Consider the following 16,245-nt stretch of genomic DNA (forward strand, 5'->3'; position numbering starts at 1 on the left):
TTAATTAGAAATACTTCAAATCTGAGGGGAGATGTGTGGGGCAAGGTTATGTGTCAGTGATTTAGCTGGTAATGAGGTTTTTGTAGCTGGAGTTGGCCAAAAAGAAGTAAGTAACACTGAGAAATTCAAATCCCTTCCACATTTGCAAAACTGATTCCACAGATCAGTTGCTGAGTCAAAAACCATAAACTGTTCATATCCAATATTGTAAACAATATAGTGCCCATGTAGGTCTGACTTTGATCTTCTTCTAAGTCTGGTTTTAAAATGAATCAGTTGCTTCCAGAGGAAGATAGACAATAACTCCTGTTTTTGTCATTAGTTATAATTGACTCCATCCATTAGGTGACATTATTTCTTGGTAGAGTAGGGGCGAGGAAAGGAAGGGAAAGGATAGATACACACATTTAGCATTTTTATATAAGTCAATTTTATACAATTAATTACCTAGGGATATTATTGAAAGCAATTTTATCAAGTAATACATTTTAAGCAAGATCATAGGGCATATTCCGCTTTTATGCTCCTTAGATCCTGTAGTTCAAAGTAGAAAGTCAGTTACTTTACTGAATTGCTAAAACACTCCTCAGATCCCTCACCATCAAGGAGATGAGGGAAGGCAAGGAAAGCACTGGGATCATCACCTAGAGGAAACATTTAAGACTCAATTAAAAGCTGAGATGAAGTTAAAGCATTTGTACCAGTCAAAGGACATGTTCACAAAAAAATGGAAAGAAAAAGCAGTCTGAGAGCATGTGCAGTGTAGGAGATATGCTACTGGTGTTCACAGAATTCCTACTGAAGACCTCATCTCATTCTTAGATCACTCAGATCAGGCAATGAGTCTATGGATAACTTGAACAGAAGTGCCTCCCACCAAGGGAGCCTGGGCTTCACTGACTTATCTTTCCCTCCTCTGAGCAGTGCCACATTGGGTTGTCAGTTATAAGACGAAAGAGCTCCAGGGCCTACAATCCATAAGTTCTAGTTTTACACCAAGTGGGTTCCAGGGAAAACTTGATGCCAAGGCTAGAAACAGACTTCTGCCTTTCATGTGATGACACTTTTCAAAATTCATTTTAAATTTCATGTTTTTATTTTGGATAGAGACAGAATTTTGGAGGGGAGGATGGATCGAGAGGGATAAAAAAATGAAACAAAAACATCTGCAGTACAGCTTCACTGCTCATAAAGCTTCCTCTTTGGCCCCTGCAAGTGCAAACAGTGGGCTTGAACACAGGTCCTTGAGCATGGTAGCATGTATGCTCTACTGGATGTATCAGTACCAGGCCCTCTTAATGGCCCTCTCAGAGATGTTTCTTGCTGTAGTTTCTGTCTTTTTTGAAGGAGAAAATCAACTATACTCCCTCTTTTCTTTCTTTTTTTTTCTTTTTCTTTTTCTTTTTTTTTTTTTTTTTTTTTAGAAAAGAATGGAGACCAGAAGGAAGGCCTCTGCAGTAAAATCATGGAAACTATTCCAGATATGTTTTAAGGTTCTGTTTGCTGCCTCTCTCGGGTCAAAGTGTAATAAAGCCAGTCTTGAGGAATAAGGGAGTAGCTTATCTTGTCCCGGAAATAACTGCTGGCACACAATAATTTTGCTAGTCGTCTGGAAGTGACCAAAAAAAAAAAAAGAAGAAATCCTTTAGTGGGTCATGTGACCCAGCTCCAAAGGCAGATTTCTTCTTGTAAGGGTGCTGTGGGAACCTCTAGTATCTGCAGATGCAGGGAGGGAGCAGGTGAATGGATTAATAAGCATGGCCTTGTTCCTGGTCTATGCATTGACACTGCTGAGCACAGGCTCAGGGTGTCATCACCGGATCTGTGACTGCTCCCACAGGATTCTCCTGTGCCAAGAAAGCCAGGTGACAGAGATTCCCTCAGACCTCCCCAGGAATGCAATTGAACTGTGAGTATCTGAGGCAATGGGAACCTTGGTGGTGGAGGGGAAAGGGTTGTAGATAGAATTCTACTGGTATTTTCACATTAGGCTGATAGTTGTTCAACTGAACTTTTTCAGCCCTGTTAAAAGAATGAGTGTAAAGCAAACTACCCCAGCCCAACCCTTCCGCACCCCTCTGGGGGGGGGGGGCTGTTTCTTCAAGGCTCTTAGTATATGTTAGCACTTGCCAGGGAAGGGAAACTTGGACACCTGAACCCAAAAAGCAGATGCTTTTTTTTCCCCAACACATTCTTTTCTCCTGAATTCTCACTCTTTGGGAGAGCCATGGGAAAAAAAAAAAGTAAAACTAAGAAAAAGCAGAAACTTCGAAAACTTAGAATTGGAGGCAGGAAGTCAATGGCTCCTGAGATCATTGACTTGAAGAAGGCAGGGATCATTGTTGTCTTGTATCCTGAACTGAGCTTTTGCTTTCTGGGGAAAAAGGGGGCAAAGTGGAGAAGAAAGGATAGGAACAATGGGAAGAAAAAGGAAACAGTGAGGGAACAAAAGAACTACAGGGTGATCTTTCACAGAACTAGAAAAAAAAGTGTTATTCCTGACTTTGGGTTTGTATTGCATTATACTAACAGGATAAGATCTTGGTTATCCCTTCATGCTTCTTTTTATTTTGTAAATGAAGAATCTAGGGCTTAAAGAGTAAAGACAACTCCCTCTCATTCTCACAATGAATCAGGGCAGAGTCCAAACTAGAAATCAACAGTTTTTATTCTAAGTCTACCTAATACCATTCCCACACCACCACCCTCCCCTCAAATCCCATTTCTGACTGCATTTGAGCAGTAAGAAGACAGGACTGGCTACCAATCCAATTACTACATCCCCAGAGAACTGACAGGTTGTGGTTTAAGGAGGGCAGATATCCTCCATGATTGATCCCAAAGATTTTAAACAGAAATTACCCTTCTGGGAGTTATTTGCAATCATGGCCCCATAACACTACTTGATGACTCTTGTCTTATGGCAGGAAGGGGCCATCTTTTCAGGCCACTAACTACTATATCTGGTGTTTTTGTTTGTTTTATTAATTTTGCCTCCAAGGTTATCTCTGGGGCTTGGTGCCAGAACTATAAATCCATGGCTCCTGGCAACCACTTTTTCCATTTTATTGGCTAGGACAAAGAGAAATTGAAAGAGGAGGAGGGGATAAAGAGGGAGAGAGGAAGACAGACATCTGCAGACCTGCTTTACCACTTGTGAAAGTTGGGGGCCGGGCTCAAACCCGAATCCTTGTAGTGGTTCTTTCATTTATTACTATGTGCGGTTAATTGGGTGTGCCACTGCCCAGTCCTCCAATTACTATATCTGCACTACTGATGTTTTCTGTTAGATTTTGATGTAGGACCAAGTGCTCTCAGACTTGAATGTTTATACATCATCTTTTCCCACTGACGTCAAAAGCCTTGAGCACCTATCCAGAAGCAATTGCTGAAGCACATAATAATAGTAATAATAATAAAATATATGCATAAATATATATCTGGTTTGCCACCTGGGATGAACCAAATCTTCCTAGCTATTCCTGATGATAGGGAAGATCATGCCTGTATATACAGACAGTCCAGTTTATTTGGCCAAGGTATCTAAGTTATTACAAAATACCACTTACTCCTAAAGGACTTTGAATAGTTATTTAACCTCTTCTGAATCTTGGAGTCCACAATTTTAAAATATTTTTAATGCAATATTCCTGACTAGAGTGTTGTGAGAACTAAAAATAATACTCCTCCCCTCCCCCTTCAACCTTCCCCCCCACCTTTTCTCTACTTCCACTGTTTCTCTGTGGGTCAGGCAGTGTCAATCAGGTACTAATGCAAACAGCCTCAATAATGTTTAATTTCAAGATAATAGTCGTTGTCCCCACCCCACCCAGAAATGACCATCTACTAATTTATCTGTTTTATGATGCCTTTTCACTAGAAGATATTTTACCTTTATTCTGAACAGAAACACAAGCACAGAAGGGAGGAAGGGAGGGAGACAGGCAAGGAGAGAGGGAGAAAAGAAAGAGGAGAAAGAAATCCACCCTCAATCCAAAAACCTTAAAGATTATGTGTATATGAATTAGTGTGGGAGGAGGAAAATATGTAAAAATATAAATCACAGGGGTGGGGGGGACGAGTGGTAGCACACCTGATTAAGCATACATACAACTAAGTGCAACAACATGGGTTTGAGCTCCCAGTCCCCATCTGCAGAGGAGACACTTCACAAGCAGTGAAGCATGTCTGCAGGTATATATCTCTTTCCCTCTCTATCTCCCCTCCTCTCTCAATTTCCCTCAGTTCTATCCAATAAAATGGAAGAAATGTCCTCCAAGAGTAGTGAAATCCCAGGGATAACCCTGGAGGAAATAAAATGAATAAATAAAAATATAAATACAATTAATGATTAATGTATCTCCCATCCTAATGGTTGCAACACACAATTTTTATTATTGCTGTTGTTATACCTGGGGTTTCATAGCTGACTTTTTCAGACAGAGACAGAGAGAGAGACAACTCAGTACCAAAGCTTCCCTCAGTGTAGCCAAACTCAAACCTGCCTTCCGGGATTAATTGTCTTACTAGTGCTAAACATATAGAGTTTTTATTTGTTTGTTTGTTTGTTTATCTATTTATTTTAAATTTATTTTTCCCTTTTGTTGCCCTTGTTGTTTGTTTTTCATTCTTGTTGTAGTTATTATTGTTGTTGTTGTTACTGATGTCATTGTTTTTTTTTTCTAGTCCCCCCCCCACTGATGTCATTGTTTTTGGATAGGACAGACAGAAATGGAGAGAGGAGAGGACGACAGAAAGGGGGAGAGAAAGACACCTACAGACCTGCTTCAACTATTGTGAAGCGACTCCCCTGAGGTGGGGAGCTGGGGGCTTGAACCAGGATCCTTATGCCAGTCCTTGCGCTTTGCGTCACGTGCTTTTAACCCGCTAAGTTACTGCCCGACTCCCACATACAGAGTTTTATAAACAACAAATATTCTAACCTCAATTAAAGGGAGGAAAGTAGAATGGACTTTAATCCTGTGAAACATAGTAGGTGGTTCAGATTATAAAGATAAGTGAGTCATAAAAAATTCTCTCCTTAAATCATAATGATCCATGAGTCTGATCCTATGAAAGGAATATTGTCCCCTCACTTTAAAAATATTTCTTAACTGTCAAGCTTAGAATAATTCTTTCAATCTCAAGGGTATTCTTCCCCCCCCCTCATTTAAAATAATCCAAGTTTTGGCTCTCTCAGTTATGTCATCAGTTAGGTATCTGACTTTGTCTTAGGTTTGGCTTCTAATCTCTTGTGTTTCCAAGAGAAATTCCTGTTATCTGTCATCTTCCTCCCTCTTCCACTTGGATTTGGGATATTCTGGAGAAAAATCAATTCACATTAAGAAGAGCATTCTTCTTCATTTATTATTATTTATTTATTTTGCCTCTGGGGTTATTAATGGTGTGTGGTGCTGGCACTATGAATTCAACACTCCTGGAAGCCTTTTTTTTTTTTTTCATTTCTTTGATAGGACAGAAGAGAGAAATTAAGAGAGGAGGGGGAGATAGAGAGGGAAAGAAAACAACATCTGCAGATCTGCTTCACTGCTTGTGAAATTACCCTGCTTCAGGGGGTCCCAGGACTTTGTGCTTAATACTATGTGCACTTAACCAAGTGCACTACCACTCAGCTCCCTTCCTTTTGCATTTAGATCTGTTGTGTTGGGTTCCTTATCAAAATATCACACAATCCAGGCATCCCCCATTTTAAAAGTAGAGATGGAGTTAAACCAGTTATTCTATACTCATTCTTCACCCTAGAGATTACACAGTTTATGCATTTTAATGGTATAATATGAAATTGGATACCAAATAAATTCTAATTATAGACTAGGAAATTTATAAAATATAATTCAGGAGCAGTGTGGAGGCAAATCTGCTAAACTGCACATGATACCATGCACAAGAACTCAGGTTTAAGCCTTCAGTTTCCAAACTGACAGAGTGGGAGGGGGAGCTTCTCAAGCAGTGGAGCAGTGCTGCAGGTGCCTCCTTTTTCCTTTTTTCTCTGTCCCTGTCTTGCTCCCCCATCTTTCTGTGTTTCTCACTTTCTATCAAAAAGAAAAATTGGGGGGATACGGGGTGGTTACTAGAAATGGTAAAATTGTGTAGGCATCCAGCCCCAGAAATAACCCTGATGTAACATATATAATATAATCATACAAGGAATAAATGACTAAAACATATCTTTGCCCAGGAGCACTTTTTCAATTGTAGGGATTTACTGAACAGAACACTAGAAACAAACATCATGCTGCCCTGGATGCTTAGCTGTGTGTTATAGAGGGTGAAGTTTGCCAATTGTTGGCAGTGTTGCTTCACCAGAGGACAAAGTATGGCTGTTTGCAATCTTTCAGGACAAAAGAAATTCTTCCAGATTTCTAATGCTGAGAAGACTGTCTACTCTCTCACTGGTAGGAGATGGATTCGTGTTCTAGTAACCTTTGTGGTAAGCGTCCTTGCTGCACACATTTTTGGCACATAAGGCAATTTTGCTATAAAAGAGAAAAGGATGAAAAATAAAAGAAGGAAGGGAGCCAAATGGTGGTGCATCTTGTGGAGACCACATGTTATAATGTGCAAGGATCCAGGTTCAAGCCCCATCTCCCCAGCTGCAGGGAAAAGCTTTGTGAGTGGTGAAGCAGAGCTATAGGTGTCTCTGTCTCTCTCCCTCTCTCTCTCCCCCTTCCTTCTCAATTTATGACCATCTCTACCCAATAAATAAATAAATAAATAATAAAAGAAGAGTACCTAAATGTTTAAAGAAATCTATTTTTTTATTATCTTTATTTATTTATTGGCTAGAGAACTAGAAACTGAAAGGAACAGGGAGGTAGAGAGGGAGAAAAACAGAGAGACACCTGCAGCCCTGCTTCACCACTTGTAAAGCTTTCCCCCTGCAGGTGGGGACTGGGGGCTTGAACCTGTGTCCTTGCCCATTGTAACATGTGTCATGTGCGCTCAACCAGGTGCATCACCACCTGACCCCCATAATAATATATATATATATTTTTTTTCCTCCAGGGTTATGGCTGGGCTCGGTGTCTGCACCATGAATCCACCGCTCCTGGAGGCGATTTTTCCCCCTTTTTGTTGCCCTAGTTGTTGCAGCCTCGTTGCAGTTATTATTGCCATTGTTGACGTTGCTTTGTTGTTGGATAGGACAGAGAGAAATGGAGAGAGGAGGGGAAGACAGAGAGAGAGGAGGAGATAAAGACAGACACCTGCAGACCTGCTTCACCGCCCGTGAAGCGACTCCCCTGCAGGTGGGGAGCCGGGGCTCGAACTGGGATCCTTACGCCGGTCCCTGCGCTTTGCGCCACATGCGCTTAACCCGCTGCGCCACCGCCCGACTCCCCCATAATAATATTTTATCACACCATATATAAGCCATAAAAATTCACAAATTGTACACAAGATACTATCATAACATTTTACCACATCATTTATAAGCCATAAAAATTCACAAATTGTACACAAGATACTATCATAAAATATGAAAAATTCAACACAAAATTAAGGTCTTTGTCATCATCCCTCCCACACACGTGTGTGATTCCTGGTAGCAATAGTACACAGATAACTAGAAAAGTCTTTTTTTTTTTTCTTTTGGTCAAAAAGAAAAGAGGACAAAAAGAGAAGGATACTCCAAAGTCCATCTTAAGAAAAAGAAAACTGAATAACTAAAAGGACAAAATACATAAAAATGAAGACAAATATATTGTGTAAAATAGTTTGAATGTGATTATTTCTCAATGACAAACTTAGTAAAAGTGTAAAGTCAGACCATCCAAATCCTATTTAGAAAATGCAAAGACTATCCCTTTGCTAAGAGTTAGTTTGAGGGCTCACTGGTACAGCGTCTTGTGCTAGACCAGGTCAGAGCCCAGCACCACATGTGAGGAGCAACAGCAACACAGGAAGTTTTGGCCCTCTGATGTCTCCCCCCAACCCTGTTCTAAGTGAAACAAAGGGAGTGACCCAACATGGTGAGACTGCGCATGTGCAAGGCACCTCTTCCTGTATAAAGAAAGAAGATAATAAACAAATGTTGTTTTGTATTCCTTCAATGGAAACTTGCAACCAAACTGACAGTCAATATAAAAACACCATTTCGACCATCTCCTCACAAGCCCAATTCACCCAGATGATCAGAAGCTAGCAGACCTCTCTCAGTACAAGGGGGAGATCCCCGAGGGGAACTTGATTCTCAAAATGCCCTGTGTCAGACTCACCTTCTTCATCGTCGAAACATGGGTTCCACGCGACCCTCTCTGTGCCAGAGTTTCTGATGATCACTTTTCTTCTTTTGCTCTTTCTTTCTTTCTTTCTTTCTTTCTTTCTTTCTTTCTTTCTTTCTTTCTTTCTTTCTTTTTCTTGTTCTCTTTCTTTCTTTCTTTCTTTTTCTTCTCTCTTCAATAGAACACTTCTCCTGGTGGTAGAACAAAAGTGTCTTGTCTGTTGGTGACTTCTTGTCTCAGACTTGGCTTTGCAAAGGAAGAGATGAGAGAGCCTGACTATGAATCCTGCCAATAAAGGCGAGCAGTAGGGGGGAAAGAAGTCAATATATTAAAAGTCAGCTGAAGGCAATAATGCAGTTGGTCAGTGGAGAAAAACAACAAAACCAATGGAAATGTCCTTGTCTCCTTCACGACAAAATCACTTTAAGGGCAAATCATTTTGTTGCAGGAAAGTTTGAAAGGGAAGTGATGTATAGCAGAGTGAGCTATCAAGGAGGTGAGCAAAAGATATTTGCAATGAAAATGCTTGCAGTGAAGCTGTTTAGATGAAACTGTCCTGTGATAGACACAGTGGGTCAGAGCTTTCTAAAAGGTTTTTTAAGTATCTTGGCAAGGCATATTGAGAAAACAATTGAGAAGCAACAGCTAAGTGTTGTTTCAGCTATTATCCATGGGGGAAGGAGAGGAGAGAGAGAAGAGCAGGGGAGAGAGGGAGAGAAAGAGGACACTCATTAGGTAGTTTGCTGAGCAGGCCTTAAAGGCCTAAAGGCCAGTGTTTGGTGGTTTAATCCCTGGCATAACCCCTTGTTCTCTCACTCTCTAACTAAAAAAATCTTTTTAAAAAATGATTGAGGTTATTCTTCAGACCTGTTTTCTACTCACTGAAGAATATATGAAAATGTCATCTAAACTTGTGTTTTGTATTAAGATGCAAGAGCAATTATTTCTACTTGATTAAAAGGACTATACCAGTGATCTCTGGAACATTGTCAGAAAAAAAAGATAAAATGACTCCTTTAATACAATATTTCTTATTCCCTTGCTTTCTAAGATTGGGTGCTGATTTTAATGATCCTCACTTGTAGGTGAATGGAACCATGGAGCTTCAGGCACTGCAATTGCTTCATCCATCAACCTGCCAACACGTCATTGTTAGGTGCACCTGGGATAAGAGGGCGTCTCTATTTGAGCATGCACATTGTATCCAGCACGCACATTGTATCCTATGGTTCGCCCACCTTGTAGCAGTGTGATTTTACATATCTGCAAGCTGTCAGCAAGGATCTTAGCTCCTTGAGATCTTCACATGTTGATGCTTATACCCAAAACAACACAGAAACACCATTAACAGGCAGGCAGACTCCATTCACTGAGGGGGTCGCTACTCTTTGCTTTTTGCCTTACACAAACTATTTTGTATAAACTTCACAACAGATCTGAGAGTCTGCTATTGTACCTTTCAAATGATGTGAACTAAGGAAAAGTAAATAACACTGTAACACCCTGGTTACAGCAGAGATTCAAACTTCAGCCCAAGTCTGGCTCTCTTCAGCATATTATCTACATTAAAACCTCCTTACACTTCTTGCTATAGATAAAGGGTGTACTTTAGTGTTTTTTTTTTTTTTTTTTTTTTTTTTTACCTAGTCAGTCTTTTTTTTTCTATAAAGATCCAGATAACATTTCAAGAGTTATGGGCCATACAGTTTCTGTTGCTAAGTTGTAGGTGTAGGAAAATTGCTGCAAACAAAACAGGCAGTGTTTGTTCAAGGGGCATGGCTGTGCTTCAATAAAATTTTATTTATGGACATGGGAAAGTCTGGCATAGACGATAGCTGAGTGGTTGGTGGGGAGCAGGGACATAGAACTTTGGTGGTATGAGTGGTGGGTAATTATATTCCTATTATCTCATAGTCGTGTAAATCACTATTAAGTCACTAATAAGCTATATATTTAAAAATAAACAGATAAATACTGGCAACTAACTGACTTGGGGGACAGTGAGTTAGCTTACTTGGATAGTGTGCCTCTTTAAAAAAAAACTTCATTTATTTTATAGGATAGAGAAATTTGAAGGGATGAGGGTGGAAGGGAAGGGGAAGAGAGAGAGGAAGAGGGAGAGGGAGAGGAAGAGAGAGAACTGCAGACCTGCTATACTATTTGTTAAGCTTTTCTTCTGCAGCTAGTGATTGGGGTCTTGAACTCAGGTCATTGTGCACTATAACATGTCTAGTTAGCCAGGTATGCCACTACCCAGCCCCCTAACCTCTTTACCATGTATACAGCTCAGGTCTAAGCCCAGTCCCCACTGCATTGAAGCAAGCTTTAGTACAATAATATCTGTCTGTCTGTCTATCTATCTATCTATCTATCTATCTATCTATCTATCTATCTATCCTATCTAGCATCTATCTATCTAGCGTCTATTTATCATCTATCTAACTTCCCCCTTTCTCTATCCAAAATGAAGAAAAAGGAAAATAAAACAAGACAAACAAACAAACAAAAAACTTGCTGGCTTGGTTAGAATTTTGGCAGAGTTACGAATGGAAGGAATTGTAAAGGTAATAGTTACAGGTGGGCTTATAATTCATTTGAACAGTCAGAAATGTGGTCTATAGAAGTCCAGAAACCTGAGTTTAAACCTCAGGCTGTGACTTTCTTTTTTTCTTTTTTCACTATTAGCTCTTTCACATGGCTCCTGAACATATAATGGATATTTCAGTGTGTCTTACTCCAAAAGTTGTTATAATAATTACAATGTAAATTTAACACCTAGCACAACACCTCTGGTATTTCTGGCAGTTGCTGTCATCATCTCTATGATACTAAGAAAAAAAAGCAAACACTTGCAACAGAGTGTATCTGTGATGCTAAAAGGAGTCAACAGGTACCAGAATGCTTTACGGTACTGATATAATGGTCCTTGTACCTACAGGGTAGTTCCCACTTGAAAATAACCTCCTCCTTCCAATTGCTGGAGCACTTGCTCTCTGCACTTTTCCTTTCATAGTAAGAAAATTTATTCCTTACGGCTTTTAATAATTTCCAAGAACTCAGGGAACAGTTTTTATTCTGACCATAGTCAAAGGGATTTTTATTTCTGACGTAGCCTAGAAACTCAGCTTCACCTGGAGGCAGTTAGTGGATCTAAAATATAAATAATAATAATAATAATAACCCTTTGATCTTGCTTTCTACTTTCTGGAGTTAGAATTCCTAAGAAGCATGTGAACACCCATTCCACATCTAGAATTTTAAACTCTGAGTGGCTTTATTCTTTTGACTACCTCTTTAACCTCAACAAGGCTAGATGGCCATGACACCATGATGAGAGAAAGGCTAGATGGTGGTCACTGTTAGCATGGGGATACCTGTTCTGGCTTGGCCCTTCTCCTCACAGCCAGCAACTATTGTATAATTGCTATCTCCATTGTTCAGCACTTACTAACTCATTATATATTTCCCTGATTCTTCTTCCTTTACCTTATACCTCTTATTTTACTGTCTAAATTTGGATCACTCAGTATTTCATAGCCATAGATTATTGCTAAGCTAGAAGCTTTAAAGTGAGAAGGTTAGTCTTCCCTTAGTGGATACTCAATCTGAGGGATGTTACCATTGCTATATATCAAAAGTAGAAGGCAAAGAGATCTGACATTTGCAAAAGAAGAAGAAGAAGAAGGAGGAGGAGGAAGGGGAGGGGGAGGGGGAAGGAGAGGGGGAGGGGGAAGGAGAGGGGGAGGGGAGAGGGGGGAGAGGGAGGAGAAGAAGAAGGAGGAGAAGGAGGGGGGAGGGGAGGAGGAGGAGGATGAGGAGAAGAAGAAGAAGAAGGAGGAGGAGAAGGAAAAGAAGGAGAAGGAGAAGGAGAAGGAGAAGGAGAAGGAGAAGAAGAAGAAGAAGAAGAAGAAGAAGAAGAAGAAGAAGAAGAAGAAGAAGAAGAAGAAGAAGAAGAAGAAGAAAGCTTTATTGTGGAGACATTCACAAACCAGTATCTTTTGGGATTAGTGTTCTGCAGCGCATTTGTTGAAAATGTCTACTTCCAAAACTATTGATATATCCAATCTTATCTAGTATATTAAGTCTGAAACATAATTCAGACCTGATAACTACTAGTTCAATGTTTGATAAAAGCTGTAGATAAACTGCGCTCATCATCTAGAGAGAGACAAGGGCTGGTTTTTTTACTGGTGCCTGAGAAGTACCTGTTTGGGGGTGTGGTGTGCTTTCCTAATGGAAGAACTCTGAAGTATAGATTACATTGATGAAGGAATGAGGTGTCACTTGTTTTGAGGCAAAGGCAACAAAGACAAAATGATGAATTATATAACTGAACTATTGTTGAATTCTTTTTTATCTTTTTAAAAATTTCTTTATTGGGGGTTTGATGGCTTACAGTCAATAGTAAAATACAATAGTTTATGCATGCATTACATTTCCACATAACAATTCAGCCCCTACTAGGTCCTCCTCTGCCATCATGTTCCAGGACCTAAACCCTCTCCCCTAGCCCCAAGTCTTTTACTTTAGTGCAATATGCCAACTCCAGTCCAGGTTCTGCTTAGTTTGTTCAATTTCTGCCTATGGTATCATCCAATATTCATCCTTCTGTTTATGACTCATTTCACTTAACATGATTTCTTCAAGCTCCATCCAAGATGGGCTGAAAACAGTGAAATCACCAATTTTAATAGCTGAGTAGTATTCCATTGTGTATATATACCACAAATTACTCAGCCACTCATCTGTTGTTGGACACCTGGGTTGCTTCCATGTTTTGGCTATTACAAATTGTGCTACTATGAACATAGGTAAACACAAATCTTTTTGGATGGGTATGTTTGGTTCCTTAGGATCTATCCTCAGGAGAGGAATTGCATGATCATAGGGTAGGTCCACTTCTAGCCTTCTGAAAGTTCTCCCAACTATTTTCCACAGGGGCTGGACCAAGTTACATTCCCACCAGAAGTGTAGGAGGGTTTCTTTGTACCCACAACCTCTCCTGCATTTGTTACTACTACCTCTTCTGATGTGTGACATCCTCGTGGGGGTTGATTTACTTTTGTTCTTAGTCTTCATTGTAAGTGGAATTGTATCATTGATGATGCCTTTAAAATTTGGACAGAAAATAATTCTGCCAATATTTTCCTCTAAGTATGAATTCTTATCATAGAGATTTCTGATTGTTTGCATCTAGTAAGCTTTGTGAATTTCTTTCATACTGCTACTAGCAATACTTTTGTCTTTGATTTAAAATATTTTTCTTTTCTTTTTAATTTATTATTTATTTTAAAATTTTATTTATAAAAAGGAGACACTGACAAAACCATAGGATAAAAGGGGTACAACTCCACAATTCCCACCACCAGAACTCCATATTCCATCCCCTCTCTTAATAGCTTTCCTATTCTTTAACCCTCTGGGATTATGGACCCAAGGTCATTGTAGGATGCAGAAGGTGGAAGGTCTGGCTTCTAAAATTGCTTCCCCACTGAACATGGGCATTGACAAGTCGATACATGCTCCCAGTCTGCCTTTCTCTTTCCCTAGTGCAGTGGGGTTCTGGGGAAACAGAGCTCCAGGACACATTGGTGGGGTTGTCTGTCTAGGGAAGTCTGGTCAGCATCATGCTAGCATCTGGAACCTGGTGGCTGAAAAGACAGTTAACATATAAAGCCAAACAAATTGTTGACTAATCATGAACCTAAAGGCTGGAATAGTGCAGATGAAGAGTTGGGGGGTCTCTGTTTTTTAGATAGCTAGTAGGCATATTTTTAGTTATATCGAAAGGGCCTGTGGCTATACTAATTTTCACATCAAATCCATGGGGTTTACAGTCAACAATATTTATACACCTTTCTCATATTTGGGAGCTACTCTCTTCCCTGACCCAGCTTTCTGGTCATTTTTCCAGCCATGACATCATCTCCCCAGGAAATAACTTGGATCCATCTGCATATCATATTTCAGGCTTAGGGGAAAGAAAAAAAAACTGGTATAACCACAGGTCCTTTGGAGTATAACTATTATTATTATTATTGTTATTATTATTATTATGACAGACCAAAGCACTACTCCATAGTATGCCAGGCCAGGGAATCAATCCTCAAGTCTCATGAATGCTAGGCCTGCACTGTATGGCTGAGTCAACTCCTTGATACAACAAATCCCCATCATCCTTAAATTATCCCTGAGCCCTCTAATACCTAAAGATAACTTCCTCCTTTTTTCTATTGTGTCTATTTATTCCCAGTCTCTTTTCCATGCCAACTTGTGCCATCATTCCATGTTTGTCTTCATGAAACACCAAGTTAGATTCCCTTAGTTTGAAAATCACCCACTGACCTATCTGTGTGAATTTACTGCCCTCCCCCCCAATATTCATTATGAGGAGTCATCAGTTCTGCAAAGCTGGTCAGTACTTACACACAGGCTCCATTCATGCAATTCTGTCTTCCAGTGCCCTGTTTATATTCTCTTCAGTTTCTCTTTTACCTCCTGAGTTCAGCCTAATCATAATCTTTCTCAAAGGTTCTCTCTTCCATTAATTATTTCCTGAACTCCCCATCATCTTGATTTGATCTGAATAATTAAACAGTTCATTTCACACTGATTTTTGCTTTACACTTCATTTTTCATGTGTATCTTTTTTTCCCTCAACTGCAGCAGACATTTTCTTCAAATGCTTCCTTGTGCCTGATTCAGTGTCTCAGTCCTCAATTATCTGTAGAACAAATGATAGGATAAATCAGGTTGAATTGTATCTGTTTATTTACTTTGTTTCTCAATCTTGAGGAAAAGCTGCTTATAAGCTATGTTTATTGTTCTTCCTGTGGTGAACTACTAGAGAATTTGATGATTCTTTTCTTTATTTTACATTTGCTATTTTTAATGCTTGTGTGTCATTCCAGGATCCACTAATTTATTTAGAGAGAGGGATATATAGACTACAAACCAAAATCTCCTAAACTGAAAGCTGAATATGCTCTCATCCCTTTACTCACTTCTTTGACTTGAGTAGTAAAATCTCTTTATTCCTAACAAGAATACTGAAATGATGAATTAAATTGCCTAAACAAACAAACAAAAAACACTGTAAAGCAGGCATAAATGTTTAAAGACATTTTTGTCAACTAAGGTCTAATTCCAAAGTCTGTATTTTAGCTTACCTGTATCCCCCACAGATGTGCTTTGATTATTGTAGTTCTATCTGGATATGGAAACTATGCATCCCACTGTGAATCGGACCTTGGATACCTCCAGCCAGAGACCCCTACTGTCTTGTTTAGATATTTCCTTGAAAGAAACAAACAGCACAGTTTCCATGCTAATGCACTAATCCTTCTCTAGAAACAAAAACCTGCAGCTCCTTTAGTGGGAAACGATATGTCTATGTCCAAAACTTGGAATTTAATTGGACTGGGGGTAAGGGAGGTATATATATATCCAGCAGAGGAATGAGAGAAATGACTAAAGGAAAAACTATACAATGCAGTACCTTGAAAGGGGCAAAAGTAGAAATTAGGGGCCTGGGTGGTAGTGCAGTGGGTTAAGCACATATGGTGAATCCCAGTTTGAGCCCCTGGCTCCCCACCTGCAGGGAAGTCGCTTCACAGGCAGTGAAACAGGTCTGCAGGTGTCTATCTTTCTATCCCCCTCTCTGTCTTCTCCTCCTCTCTCCATTTCTCTCTGTCCAGTAATGACATAAATAACAACAACAATAATAATAACCACAACAATGATTAAAAAAAAAACGCAGTGAAAAAAAAAAGGGGGGGCCTCCAGGATCAGTGAATTCTTATTGCAGGCACCGAACCACAGCAATAACCCTGGAGGCAAAAAGAAAAAAAAAGTAGAAATTATATTTCAGGGAGAGAATCCTTCAAAGCCAGAGATGAACTCTACCCTGAGAATTGGCTATGAGCTGTAATTTACAGAGTCATTATCAGCAATTGAAGAGTATGGGTTTGATAGCACAGAACTGCAGTGACTTGCTGATAAA

General features: G+C 39.7%; 1 protein-coding gene across 1 annotated transcript in view; it reads left to right on the plus strand.

The window, feature by feature from the left end:
- The first annotated feature begins 1,708 nt into the window (after positions 1–1,708).
- Positions 1,709–16,245, plus strand: part of FSHR (follicle stimulating hormone receptor) — a 229,306-nt gene continuing 214,769 nt past the window's right edge. The window contains exon 1 of the mRNA XM_060187699.1: positions 1,709–1,909. Coding sequence (XP_060043682.1) covers positions 1,758–1,909 — 152 coding nt within the window. The 5' untranslated portion in view covers positions 1,709–1,757. The remainder of the gene's footprint in view (positions 1,910–16,245) is intronic.

Source organism: Erinaceus europaeus, chromosome 3 (genome assembly GCF_950295315.1).
Source record: "Erinaceus europaeus chromosome 3, mEriEur2.1, whole genome shotgun sequence".
Classification (NCBI taxonomy): Eukaryota; Metazoa; Chordata; class Mammalia; order Eulipotyphla; family Erinaceidae; genus Erinaceus; species Erinaceus europaeus.